This window comes from Sphaeramia orbicularis, unplaced genomic scaffold, assembly GCF_902148855.1.
Source record: "Sphaeramia orbicularis unplaced genomic scaffold, fSphaOr1.1, whole genome shotgun sequence".
NCBI classification, from domain to species: Eukaryota; Metazoa; Chordata; class Actinopteri; order Kurtiformes; family Apogonidae; genus Sphaeramia; species Sphaeramia orbicularis.
This window is the reverse complement of record NW_021941450.1, coordinates 259,825-280,123: the sequence shown is the minus strand read 5'-3', so window position 1 is coordinate 280,123 and position 20,299 is coordinate 259,825. Positions and strand designations below refer to the sequence as shown.

Here is a 20,299-nt window from a genome sequence, read left to right as displayed (position 1 = left end):
TATTAAAGAAGAATGGGAGAAGTTGTCACCCCAATATTTGAGGAACACTTGCACAAGTTTCAGGAAGCGTGTGAAGGCAGTTATTGAGAAAGAAGGAGGACACATAGAATAAAAACATTTTCTATTATGGACATTTTCTTGTGGCAAATAAATTCTCATGACTTTCAATAAACTAATTGGTCATACACTGTCTTTCAATCCCTGCCTCAAAATATTGTACATTTTGCTTCCCCACCCTGTACTAGTTTGAAGTTCTTATTTTGCGTTGGTTTAAAATTTTTCATTTTTCTATTGTCATCAATGTTGATATAACCAGTTTTCAAAAGGATGATATACAAAAAGTATACAAATATCAAATTAATACTCAGAGGTCTTCTCTTGCTGTCACTTGCTGAGAATACCAATTCTAAGTATATGCATTATTTTTGTCTAATCTGCGACACGTAGTTTGGCAAGTCAAATCCCTGTTAAATCACTCGGCTATTGTCGTAACCATAGCAACGTATAAAAACTGAAGCAAATTAAAATCGGCATAGCTTGTGATACCAGGTGAATGAGAAACACGATGTAACATGGATTTTGAAATAACTTTCAGCATTATTTGGCTAAAACTGAATTTGAATGGAGAGGAGGAGAGCTGAAGTTCTCTGTGCACGTGAATAAAATCTCTGGCCGAGTGCTGTGTTTTGCCACTATGTGGATTATTATTTGAAAGTGTTTTTAAGACGTGACTTGACCGTGCGTTTGTGAACAGACAATGCATATTGCTGAAACACACAGTGCATGCAGTGTCTTAAAAACACTTTCAAATAATTATCCACATAGTGGCAAAACATAGCACTCGACCAGAGATTTTATTCACGTGCACAGAGAACTTCAGCTCTCCTCCTCTCCGTTCAAGTTTAGTTTTGGCCAAATAATATTGAAAGTCACTTCAAAATCCATGGTACACCGCATTTCCCTCATTCACCTGGTGTCACAAGTTATGCCGATCTTAATTTGCTTCAGCTTTTAGACGTTGCTATGGTTACAGCCATAGCAGAGGGATTCAGTGATTTGACTTGCCAAACTACATGTGCATTAGACAAAAATAGTGCACGGCAAGATAGTATTGGAATTCTCACTGACCATAGTATAAATAATTAAAATAATGAGTGATATTGCTATCAAACATTTAACTGTGATGATCTGGTAGTCTGGGAAGCTAGTTGAATAGCGATACAGTGTATTCATTTATGCTCTGTTGTTTGTCGTCATTTTTACTGCAACAATGTCAGTGTACATATAATAAAAATTGTAAATGTTTAGTATTATGATGAACATTGGATTGAATTTGTTGAGGAAAGATTTTATGAAGGCAATGATGGCAGTAATCTTCTGTGTAAGTCAAAAATTTAAAAAAAAAATTGTGACGTATATCGCCCAACCTAAGTCTTATCCTAGTCACCAGTTGTCTGATTTGGCTTTGGTGATAGGATTGAGCTTCCTATCATCCTTGAAATATATCTTGCAGTACTGAATTTTATTACACTATTGTATTTTATCATTATTATTATTATTTTTGGTTAAGAAAAGGGCTTGTTGTTACCAAAGAAAATAGGTACTTTCCTGCCACTGGCTGGCATGTTCAAATGTGTTTGGCTTTTATTATAAAAAATGTTTGTTTAAAGATTTTATGCTGAACAAATGTTCAATAAAAAACATTGCAAAAAAATAACTTTGTTTTTGGTATTTCATTTAAGTTATACTTAATAATAAAATTAAGTTGCATTAATCACCAAAAAAATTTAGTTTGAACACAAAAATATGATTGAAATTGATTATCATGAAGTAATTGTTGTGCTTTATCAGAATATAAAAATGGGTGGTAAATTATTAATTTGAAAGAAGTTGTTTTGCTTTGTAAGAACACAAAAATATTCAGTAAATTGATCATCTCAAAGTAATAGTTTTGCCTTCTGTCAAACTTAATTTAATATTTTTCATTACTTAATAAAGAGCTGAAGTTGACAGTACACAAAAAGTCCGATGCAACCTCTTACGGCATTTTTTTATTACTGGTGAAAGTAACACTTTTTACAGTGCATACAGTCAACCACAGTCAGCTACAGTCACCATACAGTCAACCACAGTCACCATACAGTCAACCACAGTCAGCTACAGTCACCATACAGTCAACCACAGTCAGCTACAGTCAGCTACAGTCACCATACAGTCAACCACAGTCGGCTACAGTCACCATACAGTCAACCACAGTCACCATACAGTCAACCACAGTCACCATACAGTCAATCACAGTCAACTACAGTCACCATACAGTCAACCACAGTGTCATAACCCGGCTCTAGGCCATGACAAAAAGATGGGAGGAGTACACAGTGCTAACTTAATACAAAATATTTATTAAAGTATAATGCAAAATAACCAAAGTTTACAATAAATATGAGGTGTGTAAGTCAGTAGTATCAGTGGTGTGCATGTGGATGCGTGGATAGTATAGGTGTAAGGTTGTGTGGCTGAAAGAAACAAAAAGTAAATCAAACAAAAGGTGCTGGTCGGCAGGGGAGAGAGAGAGAGAGAAAGAGCCATGCTGGATCTGGCCCTTTTAAGGTCCTCAGGAACACCGGGCCCAGGTGCTCCCAATCACTGTGATGTCTCAGCTTCATCCTCAAGAGAGAACACAGAATGACATCACCACCAAGTATACTCTCAGACACCTAAGCAGGGGCCGTCACAACAGTCACCATACAGTCAACCACAGTCACCATACAGTCAACCACAGTCAACTACAGTCACCATACAGTCAACCACAGTCACCATACAGTCAACTACAGTCAACCACAGACACTATACAGTCAACTACAGTCAACCACAGTCACTATACAGTCACCATGCAGTCAACCACAGTCACCATACAGTCAACCACAGTCACAATACAGTCAACCACAGTCACCATACAGTCAACCACAGTCACAATACAGTCAACCACAGTCACCATACAGTCAACCACAGTCACCATACAGTCAACCACAGTCACTATACAGTCACCATGCAGTCAACCACAGTCACCATACAGTCACCATACAGTCAACCACAGTCACCATACAGTCAACCACAGTCACAATACAGTCAACCACAGTCACCATACAGTCAACTACAGTCAGCATACAGTCAACCACAGTCACCATACAGTCAATCACAGTCAACTACAGACACCATACAGTCAACCACAGTCACCATACAGTCAACCACTGTCACCATACAGTCAACCACAGTCAACCACAGTCACCATACAGTCAACCACAGTCACCATACAGTCAACCACAGTCAACTACAGTTACCATACAGTCAACCACAGTCACCATACAATCAACATACAGTCAACTATAGTTGCCATATAGTCAACCACAGTCACCATACAGTCAACTACAGTCAACCAGTCACTATACAGTCAACTACAGTCAACCACAGTCACTATACAGTCACCATGTAGTCAACAACAGTCACCATACAGTCAACCACAGTCACCATACAGTCAACCACAGTCACTATACAGTCACCATGCAGTCAACCACAGTCACCATACAGTCAACCACAGTCACATACAGTCAACCACAGTCACCATACAGTCAACCACAGTCACCATACAATCAACTACAGTCACCATACAGTCAACTACAGTCAACATACAGTCATCTACAGTCAACATACAGTCAACCACAGTCACCATACAGTCAACTACAGTCACCATACAGTCAACTACAGTCACCATACAGTCAACCACAGTCACCATACTGTCAACCACAGTCACCATACAGTCAGCATACAGTCAACCACAGTCACCATCCAGTCAACCACAGTCACCATACAGTCAGCATACAGTCAACCACAGTCACCATACAGTCAACTACAGTCAACATACAGTCAGCATACAGTCAACCACAGTCAACCACAGTCACCATACAGTCAACCACAGTCACCATACAGTCAGCATACAGTCAACCACAGTCACCATACAGTCAGCATACAGTCAACATACAGTCAACCACAGTCACCATACAGTCAACCACAGTCACCATACAGTCAACCACAGTCACCATACAGTCAACATACAGTCAACCACAGTCACCATACAGTCAACCACAGTCACCATACAGTCAGCATACAGTCAACCACAGTCATCATACAGTCAACTCCAGTCAACTCCAGTCAACTCCAGTCAACTCTGGATTCTCCTGACAGTCTACAGCCCACGTCACTGGAGCGTTGCCAGTGTGAAAGCAGAATAGAGTTTTTCACTCCAGGGTGTCATTTAAAGGCTGTAGAGGATGACCCAGATGGACCCAGGGATAATAGCGGTGGAGGAGCGTCTGACACTTGAACATTTCCAGTGTCTCTGTCGGTCTAATTCCACAGCTGTGGGGTGTCTGCAGTAGTGGCCCTTTTTTGTGTTTCTACAGGATGCATTCCTCTGTAATGACAGGGGAAGTTAGAAGAACACAAACAGTGAGGCAGGAGAAAACAGCCCGTCTAGATGGACGCCTCTTATTAAGGCGGTCTGACCACAGAAGCTGTGATCTTCAACACAACATCCAGACCACATGACTTCCTGTTGATGTTAAATGTACAGATGCCAGACTGGGCCAGAGCCTGGGTGTCATGACGGCTATAAAGGCTCCATCTGAGCTGAGTAAATGTCCAAAGGTGTTGGTTTTTGGGCAGCATGTGTAACAATTACCAGTATAACAATAAACGGTGGTAAAATCACAGACGGTTAGTATTAGCATTTAAATTCTAATTCTCATGATAACTGTTTGATTACTGCACTTTTAGGGGAAAAAAACACCTATGCAAAGATCTGCTTTTATATCAAATATTTGAGATAGTTTTAATTTATTACAATTTTAATTTTCTATACCTAAAATTTGGAACCAATATTCACTTTTAAAGTCTTTGAAAAGGTTCGTTAAGTATCTGTGTGTTATTTATGCAATAAATTATATACATTTTTCAAATTGGATTTTATATTTTTTTGTGTTTTTTGTCCTTTTATGTTTTTATAGTAGGGTAAAGTGAGAAAATAACAGACAGATGATATAGATGAAGTTGTGCTGAAAAAAAAGATCCCAAACATGGGTATAGTAAACATTTGTTTATATAATATATAAAGGCAAAATCAAAAGGACTGAAAAACGGACAAAATGGGCTCAGACCACAAAGGGTTAATATTTGAATGTTTCTGCAACATAAGGGACATTAGGCCCTTTCCCACCAAAAGGCCCAGAAACGTTATTACCAGGAACTTATTTACCAGGAACTTTTTGGGGTAAAAGAGTTCCTGGTAACTGCATTTCCACTACACCTGAAAGTTCAGGGTAATTTATTCAAATCAGGTTGATGATGTATGAGGGTGCAGTAACACAAACTGTAGTCCAGTTCATGCCCATTCACAAACTAACCTCTAGTTCAATAAAATGACACAGTACTTAAAGTGGACGGGTTGGGTGGGTGTAACATTTTACTGGTTGTTGAATCACTTAATCCATCTGGAATACATTTTAAATGAAGTTAACCATCATTACATATCTTTAATTTGGATTTAAAAATGGTAGAACATGTATTTTCAACTTCTCATTCCTTAAACTAAATCACATCTAACTTTATGTGTGATGGATGGTTCTGTTTCATTTCTATTGTTTACAGATATGATAGTCCAGGTTCAACCTAAAGTCAGACAGATTTACTCAAATGCCTGCATTTAATTCAACTGCATATTACTGATAAAAGTACTTATACTCATATTTTGATGCCTTGTAAATGAACAGACAGTATTAGGTTACATTTTTTTTATTAAAACTTGAAACAAAACAAGGTGCCTTGAGATTAAAAGGGAAATAAACATGTGTGAAAGGTTCAGGCTTTTGGACGAGGGTCTGGTCCAGCTAGTCCAGGACAGCCGGTCTGGAACTCCACGGTCCCGGTCCCTTTTTCGCTTTCCTGCAGGAAAAGTCATACAAATGCATAAATGAACACCAGAACACATGATGACAGATTTCTACCAGCGTGATGTGACATGTCAAATCTCTTACCTGGGCCGTTGTAAACAGCAGTAGATGATGGACGAGGACACAAACAAGCCACAGGTTCAGAAAAAGAGATGAGTCCGTCTAGTCCAGTTCAGGTGGAAATCACAAACATACAGAATAAATCAGTGTTCAGCTCACAGCGACAACACAAATACATCTAGTTCTCAGATTTAGGTTTAGTGTCAGACTGTTGACCATTTAGCATTAGGTTAACTGGACTTCACTGTTGACTAAACAGCTGATGTGCTACTGACTACTGTTACAGCATGGAACCAACTAAACAGTGACTATTTCTGTCATATACATACCATTGGTTTGTTCGACAGTCGGATCCACTGCGACCGTTGTTGTCCTTTAGATTCTTTTAATCCTGCATAAATTTCTTCTTCTTTTCTCGTATTTCTTTAGGCTTGTGTTTTATATTCAGCTCCGACAGCTTTTACTCGCTCGTTTCGTGTCGGCAATTCAAAGTCCATCTGAATTTCCTCGTCGTCCGTCCACTTGTCGTAGCTTCTCTTTTGGTCCATTTTCCGAATTATCAAAATCCAAAGCTTGTGGAAATTAAATGAGTTAAATATTGGCAGTGAACAGAATGTGGAAATGCTGCCAGTCTAGTCCACCACTCAGCCTTCTCCAGAACACAGCTCCGCCCCTTAAAGTTCCTGGTAATCTGAAAAGTACTACCTCTCTACCAGGAACTTCTTCGGGGTAAATTCGGGGCCGGGGGAGGGTCAGTTACCAGGGTAATTTTCAGTGGAAATGCACCAGGAACTTTGAAAGTTCAGGGTAATACAGAAAGTTCCTGCAAAAGTTCCTGCTGTGGGAAAGGGCCTATTGTGACTATTATTTTTATTTATTTATTTAAAATACAACTTGGTTAAATTATTTCAGTGTGTATATCAGTACTTTTTGAACAGTTTGAGCACAATTTCAATAATACCGTGATAATAATGAGAACCGTAATAATTTTGGTCACAATAACCGTGATATGAAATTTTCATATGGTCCGATGCCTAAGCGCGCGCGTGTGTGTGTGTGTGTGTGTGTGTGTGTTGTTTGAGGAGTTAAGGAGGAGCTGTGGGTTTAATGAGAACAAAGATGTTAGAAACTGGAATCAGAATTGGATGCATGCCCTCATTTCCAGCACAAAGGCAGCGTTCAGCCACTGCATTCAACAGCAACACAGTCAGGACTGGATTTACACACACACACCCTTCATATATGAAGGGAGGGAGCTGCTACAAAAACACACGTCTATGTTTTAACATCTAATGGAATACTGAGCACAAAGGGTGAAGAGCTCCATGCACCGCTGGGTAAGTCATATATAACACTGAAATTAGGATGAACAGGAGGTTTACACTGGAGTTTGTTGCTGAAATATGAAGATGTGCATCTTGTGTCATCTTCTGCAGGTCTTTGAACCTGCACTTCATTTAAAGCACAGGTGTCAAACATGTGGCCCAAGGGCAAAAACTGGCCCACCAAAGGGTCCAGTCCAGTCCACCAAAGGGTCCAATACAGCCTGCCAAAGGGTCAATACGGCCCCCCAAAGGGTCCAATCTGGACCACCAAAGGGTCCAATACGGCCCACCAGAGGGTCCAATCCGACCTGTGGCATGAATTTGTGAAATGCAAAAATTACACTGAAGATATGAACAATCAAAGATGTTCAAATCATTTTAGGTCAATTCAATCTAAAGTGGGTCAGAACCAGTAAATTACGATCATAATAACCTGTAAACAATGAAAACTGCAATTTTTTCCCCTTTGCTTTAGTTTTGAAAAAGTAAAATTACACAAAAATGTTTACATTTACAGACTAGCCTTTTACAAAAAATGTGAACAAATATGAACATCCTGACATGTCTTAAGAGAAGTATGTAGTATTTTAACAATATCCTGCCTGTTACTGAATGTTTTGTGTATTTGTAGATCCACTGTAGGTGATCTGTAAGTTATAATGCACATGTATAAATGATAAACTGAGGTGTAATACTGTTAGAAGTTCACTTACTTTTTAAATGAATTTTCAGGTTGTTAATATTTGTTCGTTATGTTCAGGTACAGTTCGTAGATGATTTTCATTACAGAATTGGACTTCTTTCACTCAAAAACATAGAGAAAACTTTGGAGTTGACAGTCTTTATAAGTTCGTATTCTATTATTTTTATTATTGTACTGGTCCGGCCCACTTTAGATCATATTAGACCGTATGTGGAACTGAACTAAAAGGAATTTGACAGCCCTGATTTAAAGGAACCATCTAATCTGCATCCATTCATAAATAAAAAAACAGCGCCTCCTCCCTTCACTCCTGTTATACCAGTGTCATACTGGACCTTCACCTACTATTATGGAGCCACTTGGTCCCAGTGAATTCAACTGGTCAATCAGATCCATAGATATGACATCAACTGCCTACACTCACTCCATCATCACAACAATCAGAGGAATTTACATCAGCTGATTTGTCCATGTCACTAGCTGTGATTCCATCAAAATATTTTACACACATTTTAAAGTAGTGCATTAAAGGGTTTATATCAGGGCCTGGCACGTGCAAAGCAGGGGGCCGGGGGGGCTTGAGCCCCTGCCACTTTGATCCTCTGCCTACAAGTGCCCTTTTTACTCTTTTTTTTTTGTTGCAAAAAACTGCATGACTAAAATTTTCGTGACTAAAATTTTGATCAGTGATAATAAATGTTAAGAGTGGTTTAATTTGGCTGTCACTTGACCTGGTCATGATGCCCCTTCATCTCTGTCACACCACACACACACACACAAACAAACACACGCACATGTCATGCGGTCTGGAGAATGAACGAGGAGAAGGGAAGCGACGCGATTCCAGGTACGTGAGAGTCCACCCCACTATCTGCCCAAAACATTCACTTGTCTCTTTTGGTCCTGGTCCTATTCTTCAACAACTATAGTTTTGGGGCTAAAAACCGATGGTGAGTAAATAATTCAATATCATGGTCACGTCATGGCATTAGCTCCCAGACTAGCACGCTCTAACAGTTGGGTGCCCACCTGAGTCTCAGTCCTCACTGAAGCACTCACACATATTTGCTTATGTTTTATTTCCATAAACTGTTGAGTTTTAGCCACAAAATTGTAACACATGGTAATAGTCCTCACTTGCTGAAACAGTCCCTTTTTCTTCAGTTTTCTGTTTTTGCATAATACCTTTAAGTTTACTCTGAGCTTTAATGAACATCTACATGATCAGTAAATTAAATATAGGGTAAAGGAAGTGATTTACACTGAAAAATGCAAAACACAGAGGTTTTTGTTATAATAAATGGTGATAAATCATATGAGAAACGTTAAAAAGACAGAAAAAAAAAATCCTTTAGAAGCTGCCATAAAAGTACCACTGGGTCTTAATAAGTTAAAATGTGCTTAAGTAATTAAATTCTGCTAAACCGATATAAAATTGCATAAAAAGAAAACACATCCAAGTCTTCTTCTCATCCAATACTTAAATCCGGCCCTTTGGGTGTACAAGAGTCATAAAACTCATGTAAAATCCCCTGACTCTTTCATCAGTGCCAACACTTTGACATTTCTGCTTTTGTTTCACAAACTGCTGGATCCATAATCGTAATATCTGTGTTCGCCTCAAACATCTTGAGTGAATCTGATTTGAAATAACCACAAACCTCCACAAACATTCCCATCAACCTGCTCAATATTAAATGATATAACTATAAATACTACAATATAAACTTTATTATTATCAGGTAATGTTAAATGGTTTGGCTTGGGTTAACACTTCCTCTACATGGTTCTTTCTGAACTGTGGAAAACCTAAATATCATCATAAATATGTCCTAGAATGAAAAGAAACGAAATATTCAATGTTTCACTGTAAAAGTAGGTGTAAAACCAGATGTAAAATGAAGGTATTTCTAGTTCTTAACATACACTGTCATGCTTTTATACATAATTTAACATCTGTTTTTAAGAATTTGTCTTAGACTTACACTGCAAAAATCTAAATCTTACCAAGTGTATTATTCTCATTTACTCGTGCAAATATCTCATCACACTTAAAATAAGACAGAATCACCTACAGAGGAACTTGTAAGGGAGATAAAAGAACTTATTTTTAGACAATAGATCTAGAAAATCTGATTTCAAGAAATCTTACCGAGATAATTTTCATTTGTTCCATTGGCAGATTTTTTTGGTGAACTGAGCAAAAAAATCTTGAATTAAGCAAAAAAAATCTGCCAATGGAACAAATGAAAATGATCTTACTAAGATTTGTTGAAATCAGATTTTCCAGATCTATTGTCTAAAACCAAGTTCTTATATCTCACTGAAAAGTTACTCTTCAGGTGATTTTGTCTTATTTTAAGTGTGATGACATATTTGGACTAGAAATGAGAAAAATACACCTGGTCAGATTTAGATTTGTGCAGAGTATGAACACACAGAAACTTCTACACATTACATCTGTATTTCCACTTCTATAGGAACTGAACATCTAAATAAACTATCACATATTCTATGTGATGCCATTTCACACCATTTTATTAAATATGGAAACAAATTATTTCTTGTTCTTAAAAAAACATTTAATTAACAAACAAAATACAACAAACAACAAAACAGTGGATGAGTATCCAGAGGAGAATGTCAAATATGACAAAGAGTAGTTCAACAAAGTTCACATTTAGCAACAAGCAACATTATGAATCCACAGCACATCAAAGATCTCAGTCCCATTGAACATCTGTGGGATCTTCTTGTAGATCCGTGTATGCTAGGCGTCCAGCACCTGGAAACCACCAGATGTTCATCCAGGCCCTTCAGGAAGAGTGGGACAACATCCCCCAGATAGGAGGAGGAGGTGAATCCAGAGTATGTGCAGAAGGTGCACAGCCTGTGTTAGGGCTCAGGAGGACACACCCAGTATTGAGAACACTGATCTGGACCATTTGGTCCATCTTTGACTTGCTGTGGATTAATAATGTTGCTTATTGCTAAATGTGACCTTTGTAATTGGTGGTTATTCGTTTTCATGTGCCCTTTTGGAAGTTTGAGCCCCTGCCCCTTTATAGCTCTCTGCACGGCCCTGATCAGGGTTCTCAAACTCCTGTTCTTTCAGGTTCCACATTCAGTCTGATTTGATCTGCAGTGGACCGAACCAGTAAAATAAGAACAGAATAACCAATAAATAATGACAACTGACAATTTATGTCTGTGTTTTAGTGAAAAAAAAACATTAAATTATGAAAATACTTAATTTTATAAACTATCCAAACAAAAAAGATGTGAATAACCTGAGAAAAAAACTGAAATATCTTCAGAAAAATCAGTGCAATTTTACCAATCTTCTGCCTCCACTTCTCATTAGTCCATGTGCATTCTGGATCAGATCTACAACGACACTAAACACTGAGGAACAGGAAGAAAAGAGTTCAAACTGGACTGAATTTAATACAGACATTTCAGGTTGGTCACATTTGTTCAGGTTAGTCACATTTTATTGGTACAGGAGAGTTTGGAAATGGAAATATTTTCAGAGTTTAATGTGGTTTTTTGCACTAAAACAAAGACAAATATTTGAAGTTGTCATTATTTATAGACATAATGTAATATTATTTTTTTCCCATCAAACCCAGTAGTAAATCTGCAGTCATTCTTTTTTGTGGGTTCTTCTGCTGTTACTATTTGACTGTAGATCAGATTGGTCTGGATGTGGAACCGACACTAAAATGAGTTCCACAGCCTGGACTGTGGAATTTATACACTTTATTAATTCATCCCAGGGTGTTCGGATTGGAACCTTTGGGGGGACATGTGTTTGACACCCCTGGTTTAAAGAAAAGTCAAATGAACAGCGACAAGTAGTTTTAGGTACTGTGAAAGACAAACACATTTGTCTGTGGTGGGCCTCTTGTCCACACATTAACAGCATTTTACCCTTATCAAACTGCTTTTTTTAAGCATCTTCCAAAATGAAGATTTTTGTCCAATTCAATATTGGTTTGTGTGGAAAATGAATCATTGAGCAAACAATAGCATTCCACACCAACTGACAGTTCACCTGAAACATCCCAGTTTATAGTTAGTATACGTCCATGTACGGCCTGCACTAAACTGAGTCCGGCTCACACACATTTGGACACACGGACACATGGACACATGACCACATGGACACAGAGACACATGGACCTGTGTAGTGGTCAAATCTATAGAACATACAGAAAAAAAGCAGAACCAACAGCATGTGAGCATCAGTTTGGAGCTTAAACGCCGCTCATCTTCATGACAGACAACAGCCTGTCTGTTGGGTTTCTGTAAATTGACTTAAGAGTCTGGTTTTGACCAACTCTATATATAAAATGTCAAGAAATAACTTTTTTTTTGTGATCTGGCGCTATATAAATAAAATTTTGATTGAGTGATTTAATTGGTTTTCCCCTGTAAATCGCTTTGGAAAAAAGCGTCTGCCAAATGCACAAACATAAACATAAACAGCCTTTACATCTGCTGCATCCAATATTATCTGAAGGTCCACACAGTCCAACAGACACTGACACCAACCATGTCTGAGCTGTGTGGACCAAGAATCTGGAAAACCACTGAATTTATTTTTTCTAAATGGATCCATATTCACGTGCACAAGGAAGTGATGTGAAGATGCATCAAACTGCAATATATGAAATAAAATGTAAAATGAATCAAACTGGAACATATGATCTAATACAACATTTAAAAATAAAACTACACTGTTTCTGTGGTCATGTGGGTTACTATTATTGTTGTGATTGAGACAGAAAACCCTGGAGGACAAAGCACAAACTGAATGGACTCAACATGAGATGAAAGTGTTGAACTCATGTCACATCAGCTGTTTGTACTTCTATAAAACAACTGGGTCTGGACTGACTGGTTCTGATCCAGTCTGAAAGCATGAGGAGAAAAAAAAAAAAGAAAAAGAAAGCATGAGGAGGAGGAGCAACAGGTGTGTGTGTGTGTGTGTGTGTGTGTGTGTGTCCTCTACTTCTGCACAGTTTATTTCACCCTTGTACAACACATCCTTTAAATCACAGGTGTCAAACATGTGGCCCAGGGGCCGAAACTGCCCCACCAAGGGGTCCAATCCGGCCCACCAAAGGGTCCAGTGTGGCCCACCAAAGGGTCCAGTCCAACCCACCAAAGGGTCCGGTCCGGCCCACCAAAGGGTTCAGTCCAACTCACCAAAGGGTCCAATCCAGCCCACCAAAGGGTCCAGTGTGGCCCACCAAAGGGTCCAGTCCAACCCACCAAAGGGTCCAGTCCGGCCCACCAAAGGGTCCAGTCCAACCCACCAAAGAGTCCAATCCAGCCCACCAAAGGGTCCAGTCCGGCCCACCAAAGGATCCAATCCGGCCCACCAAAGGGTCCGGTGCGGCCCACCAGAGGGTCCAGTCCTACCCACCAAAGGGTCTGGTCCAACCCACCAAAGGGTCCGGTCAAGCCCTCCAAAGGGTCCAGTCCGGCCCATCAAAGGATCCAGTCCAGTCCACCAAAGGGTCCAATCTGGCCCACCAGAGGGTCTGGTCCAGCCCTCCAAAGGGTCCAGTCTGGCCCACCAAAGGGTCCAATCTGACCACTGGGATGAATGTGTGAAACACAAAAGCTACACTTAAGATATTAATGATCATGGCTGTTCAAATCATTTTAGTTCAGGGAGCCACATACACACGAAGTCTGTCTTTGTTTTAATGTAAAAAAGTAAAATCAAATGAAAATGTTTATGTTTACAAACTCTCCTTTCACAAACAGTGTGAAAAACCTGACCTGTGTGAACAGAAGTCAGTGTAATTGGACCAGTACTGTGGCTGTTCTTAAATGTTTGGTGTAATTGGACCAGTAATGTGGCTGTTCTTAAATGTTTGGTGTAAATGGACCAGTACTGTGGCTGTTCTTAAATGTTTGGTGTAAATGGACCAGTACTGTGGCTGTTCTTAAATGTTTGGTGTAAATGGACCAGTACTGTGGCTGTTCTTAAATGTTTGGTGTAAATGGACCAGTACTGTGGCTGTTCTTAAATGTTTGGTGTAATTGGACCAGTACTGTGGCTGTTCTTAAATGTTTGGTGTAATTGGACCAGTACTGTGGCTGTTCTTAAATGTTTGGTGTAATTGGACCAGTACTGTGGCTGTTCTTAAATGTTTGGTGTAAATGGACCAGTACTGTGGCTGTTCTTAAATGTTTGGTGTAAATGGACCAGTACTGTGGCTGTTCTTAAATGTTTGGTGTAATTGGACCAGTACTGTGGCTGTTCTTAAATGTTTGGTGTAATTGGACCAGTACTGTGGCTGTTCTTAAATGTTTGGTGTAATTGGACCAGTACTGTGGCTGTTCTTAAATGTTTGGTGTAGAGCCCGACGAAGTAATCGGCCGGCCGATTAATTGGGCCAATTATAGCGTATCACCAATTAATCAACATCGGCCAATATGTAGCCGATGTAGTCAATATATTAGCTTTTTTTTTTGCTGCGCAGAGATTCTGTCGCTTGCTGCTCCTGTGTGTGTGTGTGTGTGTGTTGCCCGGAGAATAAGAGGAACTTTGAAGTGACTTAGTTTCACTTTCACTCCTGCTCAGACAATGACGCTATCACCCCCCCACACACACAATCACATAATCACGGAGCTACCCCCCCACCCCCACCCCCCCGCGCATTCTGACAAGGATGGACCACTAAACCACCACCACCCTCGTCTTATGACGTATTCACCCCCACACACACACCCATGTCTGTGCACTTCCTGTCTCCCTCACAGTTTCATTCTGCAGGTAGGCCTGGGTGTTAATAGTGTAGGGGAGACCGGGGACAGTTGTTACACGGCTCAGTTGTAACTCTTGCTATTGCTCCAATCAGGAACAACTTAGGACTCATCTAATTCACTCTGCACATGCTCAGTTTAGTCCTTAGTCCACATAAGAAGTTGTAGTGCCGTGAGGCAGACACATCAAAATTTGTGAGTGAAAACATAATTGTGTGCTCAGTCATATTTTTTGCTCTAATTATTTTTGTGATTGCATAGTTTGCATTTGAAAGTTGTGTAAATTATATTTGCGAGATAAACAAAGATTTATGCAACTGTTTATCCACCTGTCCAAAATTAATTAATATAACATTATTATATCCTGTGTAGATCAGTGTTCTTATTTCATATATCAGCCAATATATGGGTTATCGGCCAATATCAGATATCGACCGATACGTTGGATATCGGCTTTTTTTAGCCCCCAATATCGGTATCGACATCGGCCCCAAAAATCCTGTATCGGTCGGGCTCTAGTTTGGTGTAATTGGACCAGTACTGTGGCTGTTCTTAACCCTTAATAGGTAACCATGGTGCCCCCCACAGCTACAGTACTTTATTGCTTATAGTATGAAAGGATAGCAATGAAACAAAAAAAATATAACAAAATTGTGCTTTATTTTCCAAATAAATTCTCCTCTACTGCGTGAAGTACAATTCTCCTTTACTGCGTGAAAACATAAAAAATTAAAAATGTGGGGTCTGCTGGGACCCCAGGTTACCTATTAAGGGTTAAATATTTGGTGTAATTGGACCAGTACTGTGGCTGTTCTTAAATGTTTGGTGTAATTGGACCAGTACTGTGGCTGTTCTTAAATGTTTGGTGTATGTGGACCAGTACTGTGGCTGTTCTTAAATGTTTGGTGTAAATGGACCAGTACTGTGGCTGTTCTTAAATGTTTGGTGTATGTGGACCAGTACTGTGGCTGTTCTTAAATGTTTGGTGTAAATGGACCAGTACTGTGGCTGTTCTTAAATGTTTGGTGTATCTGCGGATCCACTGGGACCTATCAGGTGTCATGCACATATGGAAATCAGACGCTGAGGCTGAAGATTGTTCAAGCTGCGCAGATTTTTCTGAAGATGTTTCAGTTTTTCATGGTTGTTCATGTTATTCACATTTTTTAAAGGATAGTTTGTATGTGTAAATATTTTCATCATGGAATTGTACATTTTTCACTCATAACAGAGAAAACTTTGGAGTTGGTATTATTTCTATGTGATTCTTGGCCTGGTCCGGCCCAGTTCAGCTCATATTGGGATGGATGTGCTTTAGAGCCTCCCTCTAACTCCTCCAGGGAACTCCATTCACATCAACAGAAACACAATCAGTGCATTTTGGTTTTAGTAACATTACAACATTTGATTCCAACACACACATGCGCAGCCGGTGCTTTTCCTATTAGTATGATCACCACTGACTGTTTTAGTCCAGGAACTACAGATGCACCAAAAGCCTGTTTCAGTTTATGAAGCGCTCTTCCAGATGAATTCTTCACATCTTACTTTTTTAAAAAATAGGACCAATGGCCCTGTAGCTTACCAGCCAAATTAAAAACTTTGGGAAATGTATCCAGATCCATTTATTATCACACAGTTCTGTGTATTTATTCTATTACAGAAATAGCCCATGTTTTGGTCATATTCCAATCAGATCTGTAAAAAATTCAAATTCCAACTTGATATCATTGATACTTACTGACTTATTGGATCAATCCACTTCCTATCTCTTATAATGGGGACATTTTTCAAAGTCGCACCAAATCCAGAATCAGATCCAGATCAAAATAATGTCAATACCTTGTGTTGACATCATCATACAGAAGCTGTATACCAAGTTTGAAGTCAATCGGAACTGGAATTTCGGAGAAGAAGACGACTGAAAGATTTGTAACGGACGACAGATGACAACAGACGACGACAGACGACGATGCTGGATACCGCATGATGACAATAGCTTACAGCCTGTCGGCTGGTAAGCTAACCAGGACAATAAGTTGGTAGTTGGAGTCCAGGTGAGCAGAGCCGTGGTGCTGCCTATGCTTTTATCTCCTATGCACAGATCATCTGCAGCCCTGCACTGCTCACACTGAATAATTCAAAGGCAGGTGGATACAGTAGGACTTCCAGGTCACTATTGCCGCGTTTCCACTATGTGGAACCAGCTCGGCTCGGCTCGACTCGGTATTCCTGGAGACCGTTTCCATTACAGAATACTACCGACTTTACAGTACCTGTACGTCATAACGATGCGGCACGTTACTTCCTTGTTGTCTGTTCAGAGTTGCTGAAAACTCACTCGTTGCGTGTTGTCTCGTCTGAATTTTTAAGTTGGCCACCAAAGACTGAATCTCCTGGACCGACCACGGTGTAGTTTTGGGCTGTTATCATGTGGATTAATGTACCGACAGATTTACTGTCCACTTCCACATCTGTTTTTTGTAAAATGGCGGGTCACAGAGACAACTCTTTGACCAATCAGTGGTCTGCAGTGTTTACACGTCATGTTTTAGCATCTGGTCCCAGGTCCTGGAACCTCAGCGGAGGTGATACCAAAAAAGTAGTACCGGAATCTGGACCCCCGGGTCCATATTCCGCTGCGGAATCAGGACCCCGGGTCCATATTCCAGGGGGTCCATATTCCATACTACACCGGGTACCAGATTCCAGGTCCTTTCAGTAACGGAAATGCAAAAAGGCCGAGTCGAGTAGAGTCAAGCCGATACCACGCAGTGGAAACGGGGCATATCAGTACAACTCAGCCTCAGAGTTAGCACATGGACAACCATCAGTTGTGCACACAACTATGACCTGCTGCTGTCACCTGTCAGGACTTTAAAGCAGGTACACACTTTAAAAAGAGTCCGAGTTTAATGAACAGACACACTTACATGTGCTGACCGTCTAAAACATGTAGACCACAGCCCCTAATAGACCAGTGGAGGTGGTCCTGTAGACCACAGCCCCTAATAGACCAGTGGAGGTGGTCCTGTAGACCACAGCCCCTAATAGACCAGTGGAGGTGGTCCTGTAGACCACAGCCCCTCATAGACCAGTGGAGGTGGTCCTGTAGACCACAGCCCCTCATAGACCAGTGGAGGTGGTCCCCTCACAGTCTTGGACCCCTCTGTCCTCATATCTGATCCAGCCTCAGCTCCATGGACTCAGTGCATCGCTGTAGGTCAGAGGTTATCTCTGCTACCACAACACTGTCTGACAAGTTTACTGACACTGGCATTTACTCCCAGATTTGTGTCCATGTCTGCAGGCTCCTGTAGGATCCTCCAGGAGCCTACAGGAGCCTGTAGGAGCTCCTGTAGGCTACTCCAGCCTGTTGGAGGCTGGCTCTGGTGTTTCCCTCCCTCAGCCTACAGGGTTAGGAGTCTGCTCCAGTCTACTGTTCCCATGCATTTAGCCTAAGCTAACCCAAACATGTCATGTGACCCAGCAGACCCCTGCTCCATGTGCCTGTGCTTTGGTGGGACCCCCTTTAACCTGGTTGGTAGGTTCTGCCTTAAGCTAACCCTCTGCACCCAGACTGAGCTCCTTCAAAGTGGAACAAAGGCGGACTGACTTCTGCAGCACCAGGTGTCCAGAAGTACCATGTAGACTCAAAACACAGACCTGTCCTGGTACCACACACCTGTCCTGGTACCACACACCTGTCCTGGTACCACACACCTGTCCTGGTACCACAGCCATAGTTCAACACACAGACTTGTCCTGGTACCACACACCTGTTCTGGTACTCCAGACCTGTCCTGGTACCATGTCCTGGTACCACAGCCATAGTTCAACACACAGACTTGTCCTGGTACCACACACCTGTTCTGGTACTCCAGACCTGTCCTGGTACCACAGCCATAGTTCGGTGTCTTTTCCAGCAGTGTCGGACTGTGTTCCTGCCTTTGTAGCCTGTATGCTAGCATGCTAACAGGCTAACAGGCTAACATCTGCCAACTTTAGAACGGCATTACAACTGGGTCACACAGTTACGTACGGAAAAAAAAAACAGTCAAAAGTGCAGTTTAGTGTTTGAAGACGTTCATAAAACACACACACACACACACACACACACACACACACACACACACAGTGGAAGTTTAGTGGGTTTCCACAATGGCGGCGTTTGTCCGAAAGCAGCACAAATCTCACACACACACACACACACACACACACACACGGAGGGAAACACTGTTGAAGGTTTTACAACAAACACTGCCCCCCAACAGAGCCAGCCGAACAGAACCGAACCGAACCTTTGTCTTTGTCTGCGTTTGGTTCAACTTTGCGCCATATTGAGTGCGCGTGCACTCGGAGCCACTGTTTGTTTCCACTGAACCCAAGCGGACCCAAGCGGACCAAACTCACCTTAGCGATGGCCTTCTTGTACCGTAGAACCGCCTGTTGGATCAGGGTGTGCACTGGAATGTTCCCGTCCCCGCACGGAACCACCACCCGGGTCCGGCCGAAGCACACCGTCACCTTCATGGTTTACAGTCCCAGGCAGACACACCGGGTCTGGGGTCCGGCTCCGGGTCCGGGTCCGGAGTCACACCGACGAACCCCAACAAAGCCCAACAGCCGGGACCATGGGTTAAAGTCAACGACGGCTCGGTTCGGCCCAGTATTCCCCGTATTTAGAGTCCAGGACTAGAGCTCCTGTCCGCCGGCAGACATTGTTTTCACACTGAGTGAGTGAGAGAGTTAGTGAGTTAGGGAGGGAGGGAGGGAGTGACCACCTGTTTACTGTGTGTGGGGGGGGGGCGCTCTCTCTCTCTCTCTCTCTCTCTCTCTCTCTCTCTCTCTCTCTCTCTCTCTCTCTCGTCCCCAATCCCTCTCTCGCGCTCCCTCTTTGCTGAGCTCGTGGTGCGTTCCAGTGCCCCTCAGAAAGTATGAAAATGTCGTTTTATAGATAGATAGATAGATAGATAGATAGATAGATAGATAGATAGATAGATAGATAGATAGATAGATAGATAGATAGATAGATAGATAGATAGATAGATAGATAGATAGATAGATAGATACTTTATTGATCCCGAGATAAATTCCAGTATTCAGCAGCTTACACTCAGCACCAGACCAAAACCACAGCAGTGGGTTGGTAGCAGGCTGACATTAGGGTTAGAATATTTACTGGAACACACTCCTGCTCCAGAACTACACAACCACCTGTAAAAGAGCTTCTGTACAGTAATGTAAATACAGACTTGTGGTTGTATTGACACATTTTAGGACAGTGATATAAAGTGAAACAGTGATTTAAGTGGAACAGTTACTTAAGTGATCTATGGTGGTTCAAAAAGTAGGTGTAGTCCACCTCCATAAGGTGCTTGGATGTTTTAAAGTGTCTTCGTATCAGTCCTGATGTGGTC

General features: G+C 41.1%; 1 protein-coding gene across 1 annotated transcript in view; it reads right to left on the bottom strand.

Annotated features, from left to right (window-relative positions):
• LOC115415795 (partitioning defective 3 homolog) overlaps positions 1-19,637 on the bottom strand; it is a 129,401-nt gene extending 109,764 nt beyond the window's left edge. The window contains exon 1 of the mRNA XM_030129432.1: positions 19,293-19,637. Within this exon, the coding sequence (XP_029985292.1) occupies positions 19,293-19,412 (120 nt within the window). The 5' untranslated portion in view covers positions 19,413-19,637. The remainder of the gene's footprint in view (positions 1-19,292) is intronic.
• Positions 19,638-20,299: the final 662 nt, after the last annotated feature.